At 46.4% G+C, this 18,292-nt stretch overlaps 2 protein-coding genes across 4 annotated transcripts; both read left to right on the top strand.

The window, feature by feature from the left end:
• Window positions 1–2,089: 2,089 nt before the first annotated feature.
• stil (STIL centriolar assembly protein) lies at window positions 2,090–11,606 on the top strand. 3 transcript variants are annotated; one of them, XM_026322980.2, is made up of 16 exons: window positions 2,090–2,476; window positions 2,909–2,971; window positions 4,147–4,262; window positions 4,392–4,579; window positions 5,306–5,556; window positions 5,640–5,723; window positions 6,126–6,212; window positions 6,517–6,658; window positions 6,760–6,860; window positions 7,120–7,228; window positions 7,557–8,309; window positions 8,960–9,059; window positions 9,157–9,316; window positions 9,478–9,565; window positions 9,643–9,899; window positions 10,651–11,606. In XM_026322980.2, the coding sequence occupies exons 1-16, from the start codon at window positions 2,397–2,399 to the stop codon at window positions 11,210–11,212; spliced, it is 3,141 nt and encodes a 1,046-aa protein (XP_026178765.1). In that variant the 5' UTR covers window positions 2,090–2,396; the 3' UTR covers window positions 11,213–11,606. The 3 variants fall into 3 exon arrangements, with proteins under 3 accessions (XP_026178765.1, XP_026178764.1, XP_026178763.1); XM_026322979.2 differs by having other exon boundaries at window positions 2,864–2,971; window positions 9,481–9,565; XM_026322978.2 differs by having other exon boundaries at window positions 2,864–2,971.
• A 133-nt stretch (window positions 11,607–11,739) lies between these two features.
• serpinc1 (serpin peptidase inhibitor, clade C (antithrombin), member 1) lies at window positions 11,740–17,650 on the top strand. Its single transcript, XM_026322983.2, has 9 exons — window positions 11,740–11,903; window positions 12,329–12,429; window positions 13,556–13,913; window positions 14,012–14,227; window positions 14,302–14,439; window positions 14,838–15,056; window positions 16,107–16,281; window positions 16,413–16,477; window positions 16,745–17,650. The coding sequence occupies exons 3-9, from the start codon at window positions 13,557–13,559 to the stop codon at window positions 16,919–16,921; spliced, it is 1,347 nt and encodes a 448-aa protein (XP_026178768.1). The 5' UTR covers window positions 11,740–11,903; window positions 12,329–12,429; window position 13,556; the 3' UTR covers window positions 16,922–17,650.
• Window positions 17,651–18,292: the final 642 nt, after the last annotated feature.

The following is an 18,292-nucleotide window of genomic DNA, read 5'->3' as shown; positions in this document are numbered from 1 at the left end:
GTGTTCCCAGGTCCAGGCCAACCAGCGAAATGAATCAGAGGTGTGGTAGAAAGAATCCTGAGACACAAGGTCCCTACGTACCGACGTGTAAACGGCCGCCCAGCCTGGAGCCACGCTAAATCATTATTGGTGAGGCTTTAGTGACCTGTTGCCATGGTAAATGTTTGTTTACCCGTTGCCATGGGGAATTTTAATTGATCTATTTCCATGGTGAATCTTTACTGACCGTTGCCGTGTAACTGCCTCTGCAGGAAGATGCTGCACATGTTTTACCAAACTAGCCAGTGTGCTGCTTTATCCTGCAGTCTGCTGGGGAGGCAGCATAAAGCAGAAGGGTTAGGGTTAGTGACTGAAATGAGGCTGGACCGGAGGCGGGCACTGAGGGCCACAGCCCTGCTTGTTTTCCGACTATCCCAGCCTTACCAATGCTGATTACCTGGGTCAGGTGTGTTCTGCCAATCAGAAGTTGGAAGGTACCAATTCATTCAGTCTTCCCCGACTGTATGCTAAGCTGCTATGTGCATTATGCTATTTGTAGTTGTTTATCTTTTTTAATTCTTACCTAAGTTTTTTCTGCATTCCCTTATTGTAATTTTTACATTGCACTATTTAGTTTTTAGTGTTTATCTGTATGCACCAAGGGTCTGAGCGTAATGAAAGTTCAATTCTCTGTATGTGCTCTACATGTGGCAGAATTGACAATAAAGCAGACTTTGAAACTTCCACCCTCATCTGAGATGGTATGTTCCAACTTGTGATTGGCTGAAAACACCTGTTCCAGGTAATCAGCGGTGGGTAGTGTAGGGATAGTTGGAAAACAGTCAGGGCAGCGGCCCTCGAAGACCATCGATTGCCACCCCTGGGCTGGACTCATTGTTGGCTGTGGTGGAGAGACGCTCACAGACAAAGGTAGAGACCATCCTGGAACACACTGACCATCCCGTTCACAACATCCTGATGAAGCAGAGAAGCAGCTGCAGTGGACTCAGGCTCTACTACACCTTAGCCAGTGACAACTGACTACTCTCACACAATTAACTACAAGACTATCTGAATTTCCCTTGGAGGACTAATAAAGTTTACCTTGTCTTGTCTTATCCTGCACCAGGGCACAAAAACATCCTAAAACATGAACAGAAAATGTCTCTCTTGCACCTTAAATCTTTCTACTTTTACATCTTTTACTTTCTACATCTTCCCACCGCTGTTAGATTATACAACCAATGCATCTAACAAACTCAACCGTGCACATAGAGGTTTTCATATCAGCTTATCTTGTGTAGTTTATTTTATTTTAGACATTATATATAGCATTTTTATTTGTAAATATTTTGTAAATTTGTAAAAAAGTTCTGCACACATTTTGCACACTTTTTATTTTTCATTCTTTGCACATTACTGTTGTCCTGTAGCTGTGTAACAATTGAATTTCCCCACTGTGGGATCAATAAAGAATTATCTTATCTTACTGGCAGCATCTCATTCAAGATAATCAGTCTGATGAGGAAAAATAAAACATATAATAAGACAGTCATCATTAGTCAGTTTACATTGCAATCACTTAGACAGCAGAGCAGATGTTCTGGTAGAAATATAGCAAACATTAGGCTATGTAGAATTCAAAAGATGGTGATTGCTGCAACATTTTTATGGCATAAAAGGAAATGAAATAACCATATTGCTTTGTCAGTTTAATTTTGTAGGACATAAGCATTTTAAACAGAAACTGAAGAAAAACTAGTAAGAGAAAGACGGGAAAGGAGGAATGTTTTACAAAGATCAGTAAAAAGTATGTGAACAGATTAATATAAGAAGAAACGGGAGAAATAAGACAAGACTTAGACATACATGACAGAATATTATGCTGCATTCCCAACAATATTCAGAAGAATAAAAAAAAAATAACTTGGTCTACATGAAACGAGTATTGTAAACACTAGGGACTATTTACCAGTGGGTGGCAGTAACACACAATCCGTTGTTTGTCAACCGTCAATAAACATTACGAGGAAGAAAAGGTGCCATCCTATTGGTCAGATTGGCTGCAACTATGTTTTCTATTGGCTGATTGAGTTGCCCCGCCAGAGCAGCGTAGAAACAGCGCCATAATTAACTTGAGCTCGTTTTCTGATTTTATGTTTTGTGGCTCGGTTGTAATTAAATCTTCCAAATAAAGGTCGAAGAGCGATGGTAAAGTTGTTTAAAAACGTTGACACTGCTCGGGTAGTGTGAGAGAGTCGAGTTTTCCCCCATTTTCTAAGCTAACACCGCTAACAGCCGGGGCGGATGCGGTCCGAGCAGGAAGCTAACGTGGCTAGCTGAAGTTAGCCGAGCCGAGCGCGGTGTTTACGCTTAAAGTCCCCGATCAAAGCTGCTTCCTGTCGGCCGCAGCAGCGATGAGCTGCCCGGTAAACCTCCAGGCTCTGCCTTCTGCTGTTTTTGAAGAGTTTTTTACTGCGGAGAATGTAAGAGGAAGGTAGGTTCATACCAACACACACGGGTCAGTCTGATTACACTGCTGCGTCTATTTATTACTGCCAGGGCCACTGTCCGATGGGCGGGGTGAAGTACTGTTCTTTGTTTCACAGTAAAGGTTAAAGTGCTGCTCAGCGTTTCACAGTAAAGGTTAAAGTACTGCTCAGCGTTTCACAGTAAAGGTTAAAGTACTGCTCAGCGTTTCACAGTAAAGGTTAAAGTACTGCTCAGCGTTTCATAGTATCAATCACATTTGGCTGTAGGAAGTTGTGATGGCAAATTTTCAGTATTTCTGACACTTTTTGATACCAATCATCCTGTAGATATAAAGAATACATTTTTTTGTATTATAAGCAGTAAGACCTGTTTTATGTTTTATGTTGTTCAGAACCTTGGTGACCCCTCTCACCCCACTGAGTTTCCCCAAATCCAGGTCGGCTCTGTGGGATGGCAGCCCTGCAGGGGAGAAGCTCTGCCTTCAGCTGTGCTCACACAGGTAAACACCTGCTGACCACTGAAGTCTGGTTCTCCTGAGTGATGTGACCTGCTGTCCGACCCAGCCAGAAATCGCATGGGATTACACCTGATCCAAAAAGTCTTTACAGAGATGGTGGAGACATGGTGGGGTTTAACATTGGAGATAACTGTTCCCCTGAATCCATTATTGTTCCGCTGTTACTGTTAAAGTGACAGAAACAGTTTGTGTGAAATCTGAGCTTTCGTCAGTGTCGGCTGTGATCCAGGAAACTGATTTGTCCTTTGTAGGACAAAACAAATGTTATTTTGAAAAATGTTCAGAACTGTACAGTCCTGTCCCATTGTATTTCTTTGCAGCATTGACCCAAAAAAAAAAAAAAAAATCTGTTTTCCATCTAAACGCCCACTTGAACACAAGAGAGCTCAGACCACCTGCAGAACTAGAACAATGCTGAACTTGTTTAAATTCCAAAATTCCAACTTTACAGATTAGTTGTTTATTTTCCCTGTTGTTAACAATAGGTCTTGATTTAGCAGCAGCTAAACATCTTTCTCTGCACTTACCCTGAAGTTCAGACCTTCACATGGTTTCATTAGTGAGACGTGGCACAGGCCAGGGGCACAAACTGACCCACAGTTTATGAGAAGATCCATGTGAAATGTTGCTTTTGTGTCTAAAACTGTGGAATCACAAAGTTCTGAGTGGCAAATGTTGGACATGTCTGTCATCTCAGAGAGCAGAATTGGCCTGTGGATGGTTTTCCACTGTACTACAGGAATAAACATAGCTGAACATGTCAGTCAGGTATGTATGAGTATTAGTTAGACAGAGCCATAGTGACAGTTTTCTTCAGTTTACAGTTGTCAGTACCACATGTGCCAGTCCCATCTGAGCAGCGACACACCAGGTGTTTATTATTATTTCTTATTAGCCATTTCTTGGTTTTAAAATAACACAGAAATCTTAATTAAATCTCTTGGTTTCGAGTTGTTTTGTTGCATAGTATGTTGCTGACAGGTGTCTGCCAGAGCTGGAGTGAGGTTTGAAGAAGTTATGAATACAAGGATGTGTTTTGCAACTCAGTGCAAAGCATGTGTCCTCAGCTGTTTGTAAACTGGAACTCTGCGTCTTCTGTTGTTGTACTGGTGGTGACGTGTCCCAGTCCTGACAGTAGGTGATGCATGTCTCTGCAGGAAGCCTCGGTTGGTGCTGTTGGAGAAAGCTCTGCGTCTGGCCCAGCGCCATGTCCGTCACAGCAACAAGCTCCACCTCCACTGTTTCTTCCTGGGATCGGTGTCTGTAGACTCAGGTCAGACTTCAGTCGAATCACATGTGGCAGCTGTTGAATCATCAGCAGTCAGTTCAGTGATATTGATTGATTCCTGTACTAACTCTGTCGTATTGTCTCTGTCCTCTGGTCTCTGCTGCTGTGATCCAGATGAGGAGGGGGTCACTGTGACTCTGGACCGGTTTGATCCCGGTCGAGACCAGGCCGGATCCTCGAGCAGGGTTCCCTCTGCTTTGCTGCCCGGAGACATCCTGGTTCCGTGTTTGTTCTCCACTCAGACTGAGGCCATGTCCGACGCTGTCGTCCAATCAGAGGCTGAGCTCCATCACTGCTTCAAGGTGAGTTTGACACTTGTGGGTCAGAGAGTCAAGAATCGTTTTAAGTTCTCATCTCAGCATCAGTTCTGGTATGACAGCCCTGCTTACACAGAGCTCAGGTTCTACTTAGGAAGAACCGCAGAGGTTTGACATCAGTTCATGTGTTACTGGATCTTTAACACACAACAACACAATGTGTCCTTGAAGTCATGTTTTCCTTGCTGAGGTTGGATCCCTGCTGCAGCTGACTGAGAGGCTTAGCTTCTGAAGCTGGATTTTGTAGTCTTGCATGATGTGGTTACATCATATATGTCATTCATGAAAAGCAAAGCTTCTTGTTAGTTTCGCTGCTGAGATCACATTTGATTCTATCTCAGACTGCATCAGCCATGTTTGCGAGTTATAAGGTCAAAGAAATGTCTGCTGAGGGTTGAGGAGACTTAAACATACTTAACTAGTATTGCAATAGCATTTGAGACATGTTTGTTTTTTTTTTTTGCTATTGCTGCTTGTCCATCCTCTGTGCCAGTCAGTAATTCAGGTGTGCAGAGATTCTGACTAAGACAAAGCAGATGTAAACAATCTGTGGCTTATGTTGTCTTAATTTTTAATTTTATTGAGACTGTTGGTGTCTCCAGTTTTTTGTCTTGTACAGTGACTACAGACAACCGAAGATGTGATTGGTCAGCTCCAGCTGCTGGTGGAGCCTGTTGGTGCACATGTCTGATGTAAGTGTCTGTGCTGCAGGTGCTGCAACAGTTTGTGAGCAGCAGACAGACCCTGGATCTGTCTCAGCTGCTGAAGGTCAGAGCTCGAGTTGTCTGCTCTCAGCAGGCAGACGCTGCAGTGTTCGGTCTCAGCTGGTCAGCTGTGTGTCCGTCTGTCTGCGTGGAGCTTGAGCCGGTCCGAGCCGTCCCCGTCATCCCCACCGCTCTCCTCAGAAGTCTGACCAGCACCAGCCGAGCGCTGTTGCAGCAGGGCGCCGCCCGACAGAGAGGGTGAGAACATGAGAACTTCATCGCAACTCATCAGGATCTTGCTGAAGGGGCCCGTCAGGTTTCAGCTGCTGTTTGTGTTTCAGGTTTCTGACTATGGACCAGACCAGGAAACTCCTGCTACTGCTAGAGTCTGATCCCAAAGCGTCCAACCTGCCGCTGGTCGGGCTGTAAGTTCTGCTGGCAAACCATCATCCTATTGTATGAGTTCTTTCATGGCAGCAAAGATACAGTGATCTGTTTGTGTTGTAGCTCCATAGCACAACTACACACATTTAAATACACAGGATAGTAAGATATGTCTGAAAGAACGTTCTGCAGCAAACAAAAGGCTTTGTAATCCAGTAACACAATGAAGGGAACATTTATATAAATACATGAAATATTTGGAGTGAAGATAAAACATCATCCTTGTATCAGTAAGTATCAATATCTACTCCTCAAATCAACGGATCATCGACCCCTCTGTCCCCCACATTTCTTGTTTGCCTCTGGCGAATGAAGGCAAATAGGCTGAAAAACATTGGTCCTCATTTCACTGTCTTTTATTTCTACTTCCTGTTCTGTTACAGCTGGCTGAGTGGAATCACACACATCTACAACCCTCAGGTGTGGGCCTGGTGTCTGAGGTTCCTGTTTAGCTCCGCCCTCCAGGACAGGTGAGTGGAGCAGTCTGCAATATTGCTGCTCACATTTTAGAAAAAGGTTATAATTAGCTTAGTTCTGATTGCACTTTTGTTTCTACTTATCAAACCTGTTGCTGTGAAAACCCAGATGATTTTAAGGTTCACAGCTAAATTAAGACCCAGGATTAGCACTGAATATTAATAAAATAAACATTCTTCATCTCGATGGTTTATTCAAACACAGTGTTTTTGTTTAGCACCCGTTCACATCGTGTTCACATCGTGTTTGGATGTTTTCTGGCTGTAGAGCTGACAGCACTGAGCGTCTGTGTTTCAGAGTCCTCTCAGAGAGTGGCTGTTTCCTCCTCGTGCTGTTCGGCGCGACCCACAGAGCCCCTCAGTTCTTCCAATGTCGGGCACCAGGACCACAGCTGGACTGCCAGCTGCTGACTGCCTTCCAGTCTGTCACACTGTACCAGGTCATACCACCACTGACCCCCTGACCCTGCAGCTTTTCCTGCTTTTGTTACAGAGCTTTTTGATTGATTGTTGATCTGACGATGAGCTGTGTGGTCAGCAGGTGGTGCCGGTGGACGGTCAGACTCTACAGTGTGAGCTCCGCTTAGAGGATCACAGCAGACAGATGGAGGTGTTCCAAGAGGCTCAGAGCTCCTTCAGCAGGTACTAGATTTTAAAGGATTTTACTGTCTGCCTCTGTTTGTCAGGACAGACATGAGAACAGCCTGGCCCCATCAGAAGAGGAAATATTTATTTACCAGGTCAACAACATCAGTGATGAAGATAGTTTTAGTTTCATAAAGTCCAGACAGATTGTGTTTAAAGGCAAATGTGACTGTGCAGAAGCGTCCAGATAATTAGAGAAGCCATCCCTTTTCTTTGCCCTGCTTCAGTGTGACTCTAGACTGTCCTCTGTCCTCAGGGCCCCACCACCAGCTGCTGGTCTGTCCGTTAGCGATCAGGACTCCGGGGTCGAGGATGAAGACTTTTCTCCAAGACCGTCCCCTAGTCCACACGCCCCGGCCCAGCAAGTGAGTCACCGACAGAAGGGCCCCTGTGTTGTCCAGTGTGCAGCAGAGCTGAGGACTTCCTCTCTTATTCTTTCCCTTCTCAGTATATGCACCAAGACATCACGGTCCTGTCCCCACTCTCCCTACTCTGCTCTGTTGGCTCCGCCTACATAGCGCCATGCTAGATGTTGTTGCCCACCAGTGATAAGAAACGTATTGTAGATGACGGGACAGTTCAGTACAGAAATCTCACAGGGATTCTGTTGGACTATCAAGCTTGTGTGTTTTCCTAACTCCTAAGTTGTTCATAGAATGAACTGCATCCAAACTGACGTGTTTGTGTTTTCAGACTCGCAGAGTGCAGCCGTCTGTTCCTGAACTCTCTTTGCTGATCGACAGCAGCTTCACTTCCAATCAGCACGGCTGGAAGGACCCTGGCTCTGCCCACAGACCACCTTCTGCTGCTGACAGGAAATTTGGTCCTCCAGCTGGAAACAGCTCCACCTCCAATTCTTCAGATCCCAGATCTGCTCCTCCTCAGCTCCACAGCACTCCCAATTCTAACCTGCAGCAGCCCTGTACCTGCTGCTCCCCCCACACCTATGACTGCACCTCCGTCTTCTCCTCCCCACGACTTCACCCCGCTGCTCATCATTCCTCACATCATCACGCTCCCCCTTCCAGAAACCCTCCATCTTCTCCCTCTGTTCCTCCTTCCTCCCCCCATGGCGCTCATACATCCTCCCATCACCCTGCTCCTTCTGCCTCCACCCACAGACCTATTCCTCCATCTTTTAAACACCCTACGCCTTCTCTTCCCCATAACTCGTGCTCTCCTCTCTCTTCCCACCAACCCACTCCTCTTCCTTCCAGCTTCCTCCTCCCTCCACCCTCCTGTCCCTGCAGCCACCCTGCTCCTGTCCCTTGCTGCGGGGACTCCCCCTCTGCCAACCCGTCCCGTCTATCAGACCCTCTGCCTGCACCCTGGCCCCGTCCCTCCTGTATGAATCACTGCTGTGAACAGGTGGGGGGAGCTGTACCAGCTGATACCTACCAGCTCCTCCTCCATCAGGACCAACAGCTCCGCCTCCTGCAGGCTCAGGTAACTGCACCTCATGTCCATGTGTTCAGCTTTTCTACACTTAGAAACTATAGTAACACCAGATGAGCTACATCAGAACACCTGTACACCTGCTCCTCCTCCTGTGGGGAGAGTCAGACATCAGAACTGGGAGAAAATCTGTTCCTGAAACTCCTGTTGTCAATCCCGAGCAGAGTTCTGCTCACTGAAACATCGTGTTAAACATGAAAACCACTGTTACTGCTGCACGTTGTGTGCGTTCCTTTGTGGCCACAGTTTGCGTTTTCTAATGGATGTGACGCTGTCATTTTGCTGTGGAGCAGAATGTCACAGTTCTTAACATTTCGTGGAGTCCATGGTGCAAAGAACTGAGTTTGTAGGAGGTGGAAGTTGCTGTCTGAGTGTGGGCTTCCTAATAAAGTGTCCATTAGTCAGCTGATCAGGGGCAGGAAATGAAGAGAAAGGTTAATGGAATGGTCACAGTTTGATCATTGTTGTGTGATGTGCTCACGCTGCCTTTTCCCACCGAACCTAAAGGTTATTTTTCAGAAGAGGAAAATTTGTAGTGTGTAACTTGCTGTTATTAGCTGCCCCATGTGTGTCCTCCCTGTCTTTCACTATGGTGGTTAAATCAAAAACTCCTGAGGGACGGACTGTCTGTCTGGTTTCAGGTCCAGATGCTGCTGGAGGCTCAGGGGAAGCTTCAGTCCTCCAGTCGGCAGCTCGACACTCAGACACCCAGGAGCACAGCCAGCATCGCTGTGGGGACAGGTGAGGCCAGGGCAGATCAGGACAGGTGTCAACCGGTGAACATTGTTGCAGCTCAGCTCATTGCTTTTCCTCCTTTCCTCTGCTGTTTTGTGTCCAGGTGCCAGTCTGTTCTGGGGGGATTCACAGCAACCGCTCCCTTCGACCCCTTTACCCACACCACCTCCCTCACATGACCTGCCAGTTGTCTGTCCTGTGGACAGAGCTGAGGATGGGGACACAGGTCAGGTGGCCTCCTGCCCCCCTTCTGAACAGCCCAGGTGAGACTGGTGGAGAGATAGAGAGTGGCACCAGGAGCATGTTTAAGTCTGAGTCCACATCCCAGGCCTGAGTGTCCTGCTGTTTCCATCAGATCTTGTGTGTGTGTGTGTGCGCGTGCGCGTGCGTGCGTGTATTCGTTCTGATATTGTGTTTGTTTCAGCAGTGGTCGGGAGAGTCCAGTTCTGGGAGAAAGTGTGAGCATGTACAGACCTGCAGACGATCAGCAGAGCTTCTATCACAACCTGATGGTAACAGCGCACACAGTAAAAACTGTGGACCAGTTCTAGTGTGATGTGACAGGTAACTCTTCCTTCTGTGTCCTCAGACACAACTGACCAGTCGTCTGCAGGAGGCGGACAGCAGGCAGGAAGTGGAGGAGGAGGAATTCAGGAGGCGGAGTCTGTCTTTGGTTTCTGACCACTCCCGGTCCTCCTCCTCATCCAGGAGGAAGTCACAGAGTCCAGTAGAAGACCCGGTGGTGACCGCGACTCTGCGGCAGCTGCAGCAGCTCGGGGTCGATGTGGATGAAGCAGATCTGACAGAGTCGGACAGAAGCAGAGTGAAAACTGTGGAGAGTGTCAGGTAGTGAACACAGCGCTGCACTTCTTTGTTCTTTTTGATTTTATTAAAGGGCCATGTCATTTCCTGGTGCCAAGTTATCTACATTAGCCTGAGGATCTGCAAATTGCAGATAAATGTGAGAGTCGTCTCACAAGTTCATGTTTAAGTCACAAATGTGGTAGTTTAATAAGTTTTAGTAATAGCTCAGGGTGGAGTACTGATCATGTAACACACTGCACAAACTGCAGAAACCAGATAATCTGGTGTCTCATTAAAAACAACTGTGTCTGCAGTGTGAAAACACAAATTGCAATTTGCATGTTGCAAATGTGGAAGGAGAGCCTTGTTCTCTGATGCTGCTGTTACCATCAGTAGAATTCACCACACTATAAAACCAGTTTAGCAGCACCAATGAATGTGGTGTCCTCAGCCTAATGTGGTGAAACCAGAACCTGGTTCAACTTATGGGTCTGTGCCATAGACCTCCATTGTTGTCCAAAAACTATTAAAACCCCAGCAGGGAGCCACACCGCTGACCTGGCTCACATGGTTCTTCCTCACCAACAATGGGAGGCCCATCTTTTTTCAAAAACCAGCTCCAGACGCTGCTGAGATCAGAGAGAAGCTGTAGGAGCAGTGAAACCAAACTGGAGCTGGTTTCTGAACAAAGATGGCAGACTGAGACAGGTGCACAAACAGCACCTGTGTGGTGGTTTTCATCATGTGGCAGTAAGGGAGCAGATGTCCTGACTCTTTGTTCTGCTGTCCTCAGCACTCTGGCGAGCATCAATCCAGCAGCCGCTGTGTCCAGACTGAGCGTTTCTGACCCGACAGTCAGCTCCCTGTTCCCAGGAGGCAGCGTGGATCTGAGTCTGGAGGCCAACGCCATCGCCCTGCGTTACCTGAGCGACTCTCAGCTTAGCAGACTGTCTCTGGGAGGACACGCCCTCCAACCTGGTCCCGCCTCCTCCAGCATGTCTGTGCTGTCGCCTAGTAACATGTCTCTGGCCACCAGGAAGTACATGAGGAGGTACGGGCTGATCGAGGAGGAGGATGAAGAGGACCTGGAAGAGGTCGGAGTTCAGGAGGCGTCGAGTCGTCAGCCGCTGAGAGAAGCTCTGAATGGGAAGCTCCTCCCACAGAGTCAGCTGCTAAGAGACCTGCGGCCTAAGATGCAGCTGTTAGCCACAGACTCTAAAGGGAACGCCCCCGACAAGGAGAACTGTTCCAGCATGCGGCCATCTTTAGTCCGGGCCATCAGCCGCCAGACGGAGGGCTCAGTGGGAAACATCCTGGACCTCAGTCGCCTGAGACAGCTGCCCAAACTCTTCTGACTGCACTCACACCAGATGCTTTAAAAGGGGTTGTATTTTATGTTGAGACCTCCTCCAGCAGCACCTCTGGTGAGGCCAAAGTGGTCGGTATTTGTAATGTCTTAAGGTCTTGCTGGTTTTCCTGGTTAGACATGGAGAAACTGGAAACCAGCTGCAATGATGTTCCAGAGCTTCTGGCTCATTTTAAAAACTGTCGCATTTTAAATGGAGTCTGGTGTGTCTGAGGTGCTCTGCTGGTCCGACTGTGGTGCTGGTTTTCTTGGTCAGACTGGTTTTACTGGAGTTTGTCTATATTCATTCCTTACTAGCAACTTTGTGTGTGTTGTTGATTTGTCACATGACTTTTGCACAGATTTGTATTTATGTTTCCAAATAAAAGTGAGAATTCTTTTAAGTCTCTGTCCAAACGGAAACGGGTTCATAAGGAGCTCAGCTCTGAAACGTCCTGTAACCAGAGAAGAGTTCAGGATGTTTGTCCTCAGTTTTTCTGCAGCAAACCAAACATTTGTGCTTCTTGTATTTTCAGGGCAGGAGCCTCATGTCTGATAAGATGGGAGAAATATTGAAGCCCCAACAGGAACTGATCAGATCTGAGGAGCATATCTCCACACAGACTGGGATTAAAACATCTGAACTGAGGTGGCTTTTAAAGCACATGACTTGGCTGTGGTCCGGGTGGATCCTGGTCCAGGTGGGTCAGTATGTACCTGAATGAAGCCTGGCTGAGACACTTAAAAACACTGAATCTGAACCTGACAGGTCAACAATTCATTTTATTTGTACAGTGGTGCTTGTTTTATTGCACTGAACCTAAACCAGTGTGACATGAATAAACCAGTTATCAGGATCAACCTTTATAAACTCGCTGGCTGTTAAATGATATTTGGGAATCAGTAAACCTGAATTTTAAGTGTTTAAAAGGTAAAACTGCAGTAAAAGCTGAGGAGCAGCCTCTGCAGCTTTAACTCCTGCAGCAGCGAGGATGTGTCTGATTAGTGGATGATGGTGACGACGCCTCCTGCTGCTGTTATTGATGAGTGGTCAGTCTGAAGGGCTTTGTGTGCAAATGTTTCCTGGTATGAAGCTGTTGACTATCAGACAATCAATGTTTCAAAGGTCGCCATGATGTTCCTGCGCTCTGCAGGACACTGACCTGGGTTCAGCTCACACTGTGCACATCTGACAGGCTGCGCACACACACAACTCTACCTGCTCAGGTGAGATTTAAGACTTGAATTCTCTGGATCCACATTTAAAACTGTTGATAGCTCGTCAGGTTCATGTTTTTCAGTTTTACTTTGGTCTGCTCAGGGACAAGTTCATTTTTCTTAAAACTGCATGAAAACCAGTTCAAGTTCTTGTTCTTGTGTTCAAAGCTGAACTGTATAAACAACGTAAATATAGATCAGCATCATGAAAGTAAGAGCAGAGTTTAATCTCAGTTTGAAGGATGAAGGTAGAACCAAAAACAGCTCGTTTTTATTTGATTAATTCAGATGCTTCTGCTTAGGCCCCTGTTTGTTTATTAGCTTTTATCAGTGAATTTAGTTTAAAGCCTGAACATCTTCAGTGTTTGTGCGTTAAATTGCAGCTCGGTTCAAAATGCTTCATTCGTCCTTTGAGAGGGAATTTCAGGTTGAGCGAGTGTGTAAACAGGTTTATTTGTACAGCGCATTTCGCCAACACACCGATGTTCAGAACATGAGGGCAAACAACAGAAACACACAAACGGGTTTAAACACAAGTTCAAATTAATTAATTCCCACACAAATCTGAAATACACACCTGTTGCAGAAAAATTAACCAACAGGAATCGAAGAACAAAGTCAGCTGATCATCCACTTGTGTTTTAACATGTCTTCATGTGGAGTTGCACATTTTTATTGATTAGTGGACCAACAGAAAATCAGCATGTTGACGTTTGATTAATTTGCCGGTTTCTCTGTGAAACTTTTGGTTTTGGACAAAACAAAACATTTCCTCTCTTTTGGAAGCTCCTGGAACATTGTGCACCCAGAAGAGTTTAATGCTGCTCCATAAATCGTCCTCAACACTGTTTCTTTATTTATGAATGCAAACTGTAAACCAGTTTGAAACGTGTTTGTTGTTGTGGCTAAAACCAAAGTGAACCAGACTTGATGAATAAATGCTGATGTACACCTGGTTCCATCTTTTAACCTACTCCTCTTCTTCTGTGGTGGTTAATGGCAGCAGTGGAGAATGGAAAAGTGTGATGATGTGTCCAAAATAAAAGATCGGTGTCCTGCACATGTTGGAAACATTTATTTTATGTTTATAGTGGAAACTGGTCTGGATTTGTGTTTTGTAATGTGTTCTCCCCAGGATGAGGACCGCCGATTGGCTCTTGGTTTTGGCATCCTTGCCATTCGTTGCTCTTGCGGTCCATCCAGACATCTGCAGTGCCAAACCCAAAGACCTCCCTCTGGAGCCTCACTGCATCTACCGCAACCCTGACCCAGAGGGTCTGACCCAGGTGCCCCAACTGGTCCCCGAGTCCACCAACCCCCGAGTGTGGGAGCTGTCGAAGGCCAACAGTCGCTTTGCCCTTTCCCTGTACAAACAGCTGGTCCTCAGCAAGAACCCTGAGAACAACATCTTCATGTCACCCATCAGCATCTCCACTGCATTCGCCATGACCAAACTGGGAGCCTGCAACCAAACGCTGCAACAGATCATGAAGGTCAGACCAAGAAAATCACAGTTCAGAACACTCCGCTGCATCAGCTGGTCCTGCCCACAAACCAGATTTGACTGTTGTCCGTTTATTTCTGACTGCAGGTGTTTGAGTTCGACACCATCAAGGAGAAGACGTCAGATCAGGTCCACTTCTTCTTCGCCAAACTGAACTGTCGTCTGTACAGGAAGAAGGACAAGACCACGGAGCTGATCTCTGCCAACAGGCTGTTCGGAGACAAATCTCTGACGTTCAGCGAGACATATCAAAACATCAGTGAGATGGTGTATGGGGCCAAGCTGCTGCCCCTCAACTTCAAGGTAATGTTATGTTCAACCAGTCAACTCACAACCTTGACTCTGGTCACACCAATCACCCCGGTTCTGTGCTTCAGGTGAACCCCGAGAAGGCCCGGCTCACCATCAACAGCTGGATTTCCAACAAGACAGAAAACCGGATCCAGGACACTCTACCACAGGGGGCACTGGACTCCACTACCATCCTGGTCCTCGTCAACACCATCTACTTCAAGGTACCTGAAACGTCCAATCACAGCTGGAGGTTTGAACTTGTCCAGGGTGGACCTGCTTCCCACCCACTGCATGTTGGGATTGGTTCCTTTTTATTCATCAGAAGGTGATGAATTCTTCAGCTCGGTGTCCTAGGTGTGTTCACTGGAAATATGTTCAGGGATAAAATGCGGTTGTGTTACATCCCCCACTGTAGCCTCAAGGGGAAATAAGTCAATTATCACAACATGTTTTGGAAACATAGTTTGGAGTCCAGAGAGTACGAGCTATCAAGCGGATCATCTTTGCTCTGCTTGACTCTGTTTCAAAAGATGCACCACAAAAATCTGTGCCACTCTCAGGTGCAAATAATTGGGCTCTGCTTTGAATTTGCCTCCGTAATGTTGTTTCTTCCTCTCAGGGTCAGTGGAAGAACAAGTTCGACAAAGACAACGTCTTCGCCTCCGACTTCCACATCAGTGAGAGCCACAGCTGCTCAGTGAACATGATGTACCAGGAGGCCAAGTTCAGGTACGGGCACTTCCCGGACGACCAGGTGCAGCTGCTGGAGATGCCGTACCGTGGAGACGACATCACCATGGTGATGATCCTGCCGAGCAGAGGCACGGCGCTCAGTAAGGTAAGCGGGTTCAGCGCGTAGCCACAGCTTTTTATCAGCAGCAAACACGTGTGAATCATAATCAATAAATGGAGCGACGGGAGACTCAACAATAACAAGTGTTCAGATACCGATTAACTCAAACCACGACCAGTCGACCGTTTATTATGGAGTGTGGCGCATCTGTTCATTAAACACGTTTTGTTTCATCTATAAAATGTCATTCTCAGCTACTCATGTAGTGTGACGTCTTCATGTTTTGGTTTGACTGTCCTGTGATGGAGCATGGTGTCACCTACCACAGCGTTTTTGCGGTGCCTAAAAAGTCTAAAAGGAAATAAACTGAATTTTAGGCCTCAAATACTATTTTGAAAGATCATAAATATTGACCATGTTGAGGCTGATGGTTGTAAGGTACAGGGTCTCAGTCGTGTTTTAATGGGCTCCTTTGGGTCCATGTTGTAGTTCTTTCTCACATAAAACTACAGAAGCAAAGCATCCTGGGAGCAGAACATGTGACCCTTTGCGGCGCGGTCAGAGCTGATGGGAGAACAGTGAGCGAGCGCGTTGTGCTGTGGGAGATAACAGCGGCTCTTCCATCACTGCTGGTTTCTGCTCCTTCCATCCACCTGATATGGGGAAGTGCAGCTTTAATGAGAGTTTAGTTGGAGCCTGTTGGACACAACCAGCTGGAAGCTGCTGCACCAGGAAACACTGACATGAGGAACTTTGGGTCTGAAGAAAAGTCGGAACGACACGAACGCCTCCGTCCAACTCTGTTGTTGCGCGTCAACATGGGCAGCTTCACCGAGGCCCCGGCAGCAGCAGCTGGAACACGGTCTGGATCCACAGCCACATTAAGAACCAGCTGCTGTGGACTTTACACCCTGGAGATAAAACATCAGGGTCCAGGACTCAGTGTCTTCTTGTTCAACGTGAGCTCAGCTGGTTTCCTCCATGTGTGGCTGTGAACCAGGCCTAAACGAGGTCTTAAGTTAACTTGATGAAACCTGCAGAAACCCAGTGTTCTGTGTTACCTGTGTTCCTGACTTATTCTGTTTTTGTGTTGAGGTGGAAGAGAGTCTGAGCCTGAAAAAACTGAGTGACTGGTTGAGTGCGATAGTGGAAACCACGGTCTCTGTCCACGTCCCTCGATTCAGGGTGGAGGACAGTTTCAGTCTGAAGGAGAAGCTCCAGGCCATGGGCCTCAGCGACCTGTTCAGCCCAGAGAAGGCCAGTCTACCAGGTACCTCCACCTGGATCACATGCAGATGTGCTGTTAATGAGGTTTCCTCTGAATCACCATGTGAAACAGGCTGAATGAGCAGATTTCAGTTTCACTGTTGTACCTGTAACTCACCTGTGTGTTTGTTGCAGGGATGCTGGAGGAAGACAGTGATGGTCTCTACATATCAGATGCCTACCACAAAGCCTTCCTAGAGGTCAGTTTAATGCTCTGGTCCCTGGTGTACACAGATCAGGTTTAAACCTCAGGGAGAGGTCGCTGTGTTGAGCCTACAGTTTCATTTAGAGTTTTATCTCCAGCCGTTTTCAGCGTGTCTAAAAAAATCTGCTGCCTAAATATTTAAACCTAAATCAGCCTATAAACACATCTTCATTTGTCATTTAATTTTCATTTGACGAACCCTTAGTCGTGAGTCAGAGCCCAGCAGAACCAGATCCTAATGAGCCTGTGTTGTGGGTCTCAGGTGAACGAGGAGGGCAGTGAGGCTGCGGCAGCCACGGCCGTCGTGGCCATCGGACGCTCCTTCAACTTAAACCGTGAGGTGTTTCTGGCCGACCGGCCGTTCCTGCTGCTCATCAGAGAGTCCAGCATCAACACGCTGCTGTTCATCGGTCGTGTGTCCGACCCCTGCGACCACTGAAGCCCGGCCCACAGGCTGCTGCTACAGGCTAAAGTACCTGCAGCATCATGTAAAATAGTCCTGCATTCAATCAGTAAAAGTACTGAAGTATCATGAGATAAATGTACTGGAAGTAGAAGTACACACCCTGCAGTAAAATGAGCAGATCATTAATCCTGAGTCCTCAGCAGAGTTTTCCTGTTGGAGCTGCTTTATAAACACTTAGTTTAATCCAGTAGTTCCCAACCTGGGCGCGGGGCCCCTCCACAGGGTCACCAGGTAAATATGAAGGGTCGTCACATGACAGTCCTGACCTTTGTACTTTTTCCTTCGGTTTTGCGGAACCTCTGTGTTTAAAGGACACATCTGAAGGTTTAAAGGGAAAGACCCTTTTCATCTTTAAGGCAGTTGGATTTTATAAGTTGAGTCTTTAATCTGTCATCAGGACTGCAGTGCAGCTAGAAGCACAACAATTATCTGTAATGTGAAGTATAATGTTACTCAGTGTCCCTGCCCGCCCCACTGAATTATGGGTAAAGAGAGGCAGCACGCTGCAGTCTGACACTTAAAGTGCTTTATTTCCTTTGAAGGAGATGCGACCTGTGGTGATCTAGTGGTCATAGTGAAAGAAGCTTCTTCACATTTTTCTAAACTAATAATCAACCTTTGGCCTCACCCCCCCTCCCTCCACCAACATCTTTTAAAACATGCAACAGAAAAGATCTTCACATAAAACCTTTCAGGTTCGTCTACTACACAACAGGTTTAGTACCTCCTCTTTAAAAAATGTACAGTATTAAAAGTTAATTTACTAAATCCTTTTTCTTTGACTCATTTCCTGCATTGATATATTAGGATATACTTTGAGGAATCAACAGTAAAGAGTAATCTCATTAAGGGAATACATCTAAATGATTAGATTTATAATTATGTTTGCTGTGGTCACGGCTACTGAATATTCATATAACATTTGATTCACATGATAAAAAAGAAAAAGCCAGAAACATGAAACCAACATTTGGCATTTAAAGCAAACGGAGCAGGTCAGAGGAACGAAATCCTCGACCGACTCAAAGACACATGATGAGGATGAGGATGATGATGATGATGATGAGGTTGGGCTGTTTTCACAGTGTGACTGAAACTGAACCGAGTAACCGTCATAGAGAAAAAGTCGGATTCGCAGGTGTGACCCTTCGACTCGAAATGTCCAATCAGAGCCAGGAACTCGTCACAGTCAGTAGGTTTCAGGTGTGATCACATGGTTCACTCTCACACTTTGAGTTTTGTTCAGGTGAGGCTGGAAACTGCAGGTTAACTTCTCAAAAAAAGACAATGAAGGGAATGAAAACATTTAAGCTCTAAGTTCTTCCAGAGTATTTTTACGTTATT

The sequence above is a fragment of the Mastacembelus armatus genome, chromosome 4, assembly GCF_900324485.2.
Source record: "Mastacembelus armatus chromosome 4, fMasArm1.2, whole genome shotgun sequence".
NCBI lineage: Eukaryota > Metazoa > Chordata > Actinopteri > Synbranchiformes > Mastacembelidae > Mastacembelus > Mastacembelus armatus.
Note: the sequence above shows the minus strand (reverse complement) of the source record. Positions and strands in the feature narration are given on the sequence as shown.

Excerpts from the sequence above, each read along its gene's own strand:
- serpinc1 (XM_026322983.2), top strand. The coding sequence starts at position 13,557 with ATGAGGACCGCCGATTGGCTCTTGGTTTTGGCATCCTTGCCATTCGTT. Across the intron at positions 13,914-14,011 it reads CGCTGCAACAGATCATGAAG|GTGTTTGAGTTCGACACCAT; the intron begins GTCAGACCAAGA and ends TTCTGACTGCAG. Across the intron at positions 14,228-14,301 it reads TGCTGCCCCTCAACTTCAAG|GTGAACCCCGAGAAGGCCCG; the intron begins GTAATGTTATGT and ends TCTGTGCTTCAG.
- stil (XM_026322978.2), top strand. The coding sequence starts at position 2,397 with ATGAGCTGCCCGGTAAACCTCCAGGCTCTGCCTTCTGCTGTTTTTGAA. Across the intron at positions 4,580-5,305 it reads AGCTCCATCACTGCTTCAAG|GTGCTGCAACAGTTTGTGAG; the intron begins GTGAGTTTGACA and ends TCTGTGCTGCAG. Across the intron at positions 6,861-7,119 it reads GCTCAGAGCTCCTTCAGCAG|GGCCCCACCACCAGCTGCTG; the intron begins GTACTAGATTTT and ends CTCTGTCCTCAG.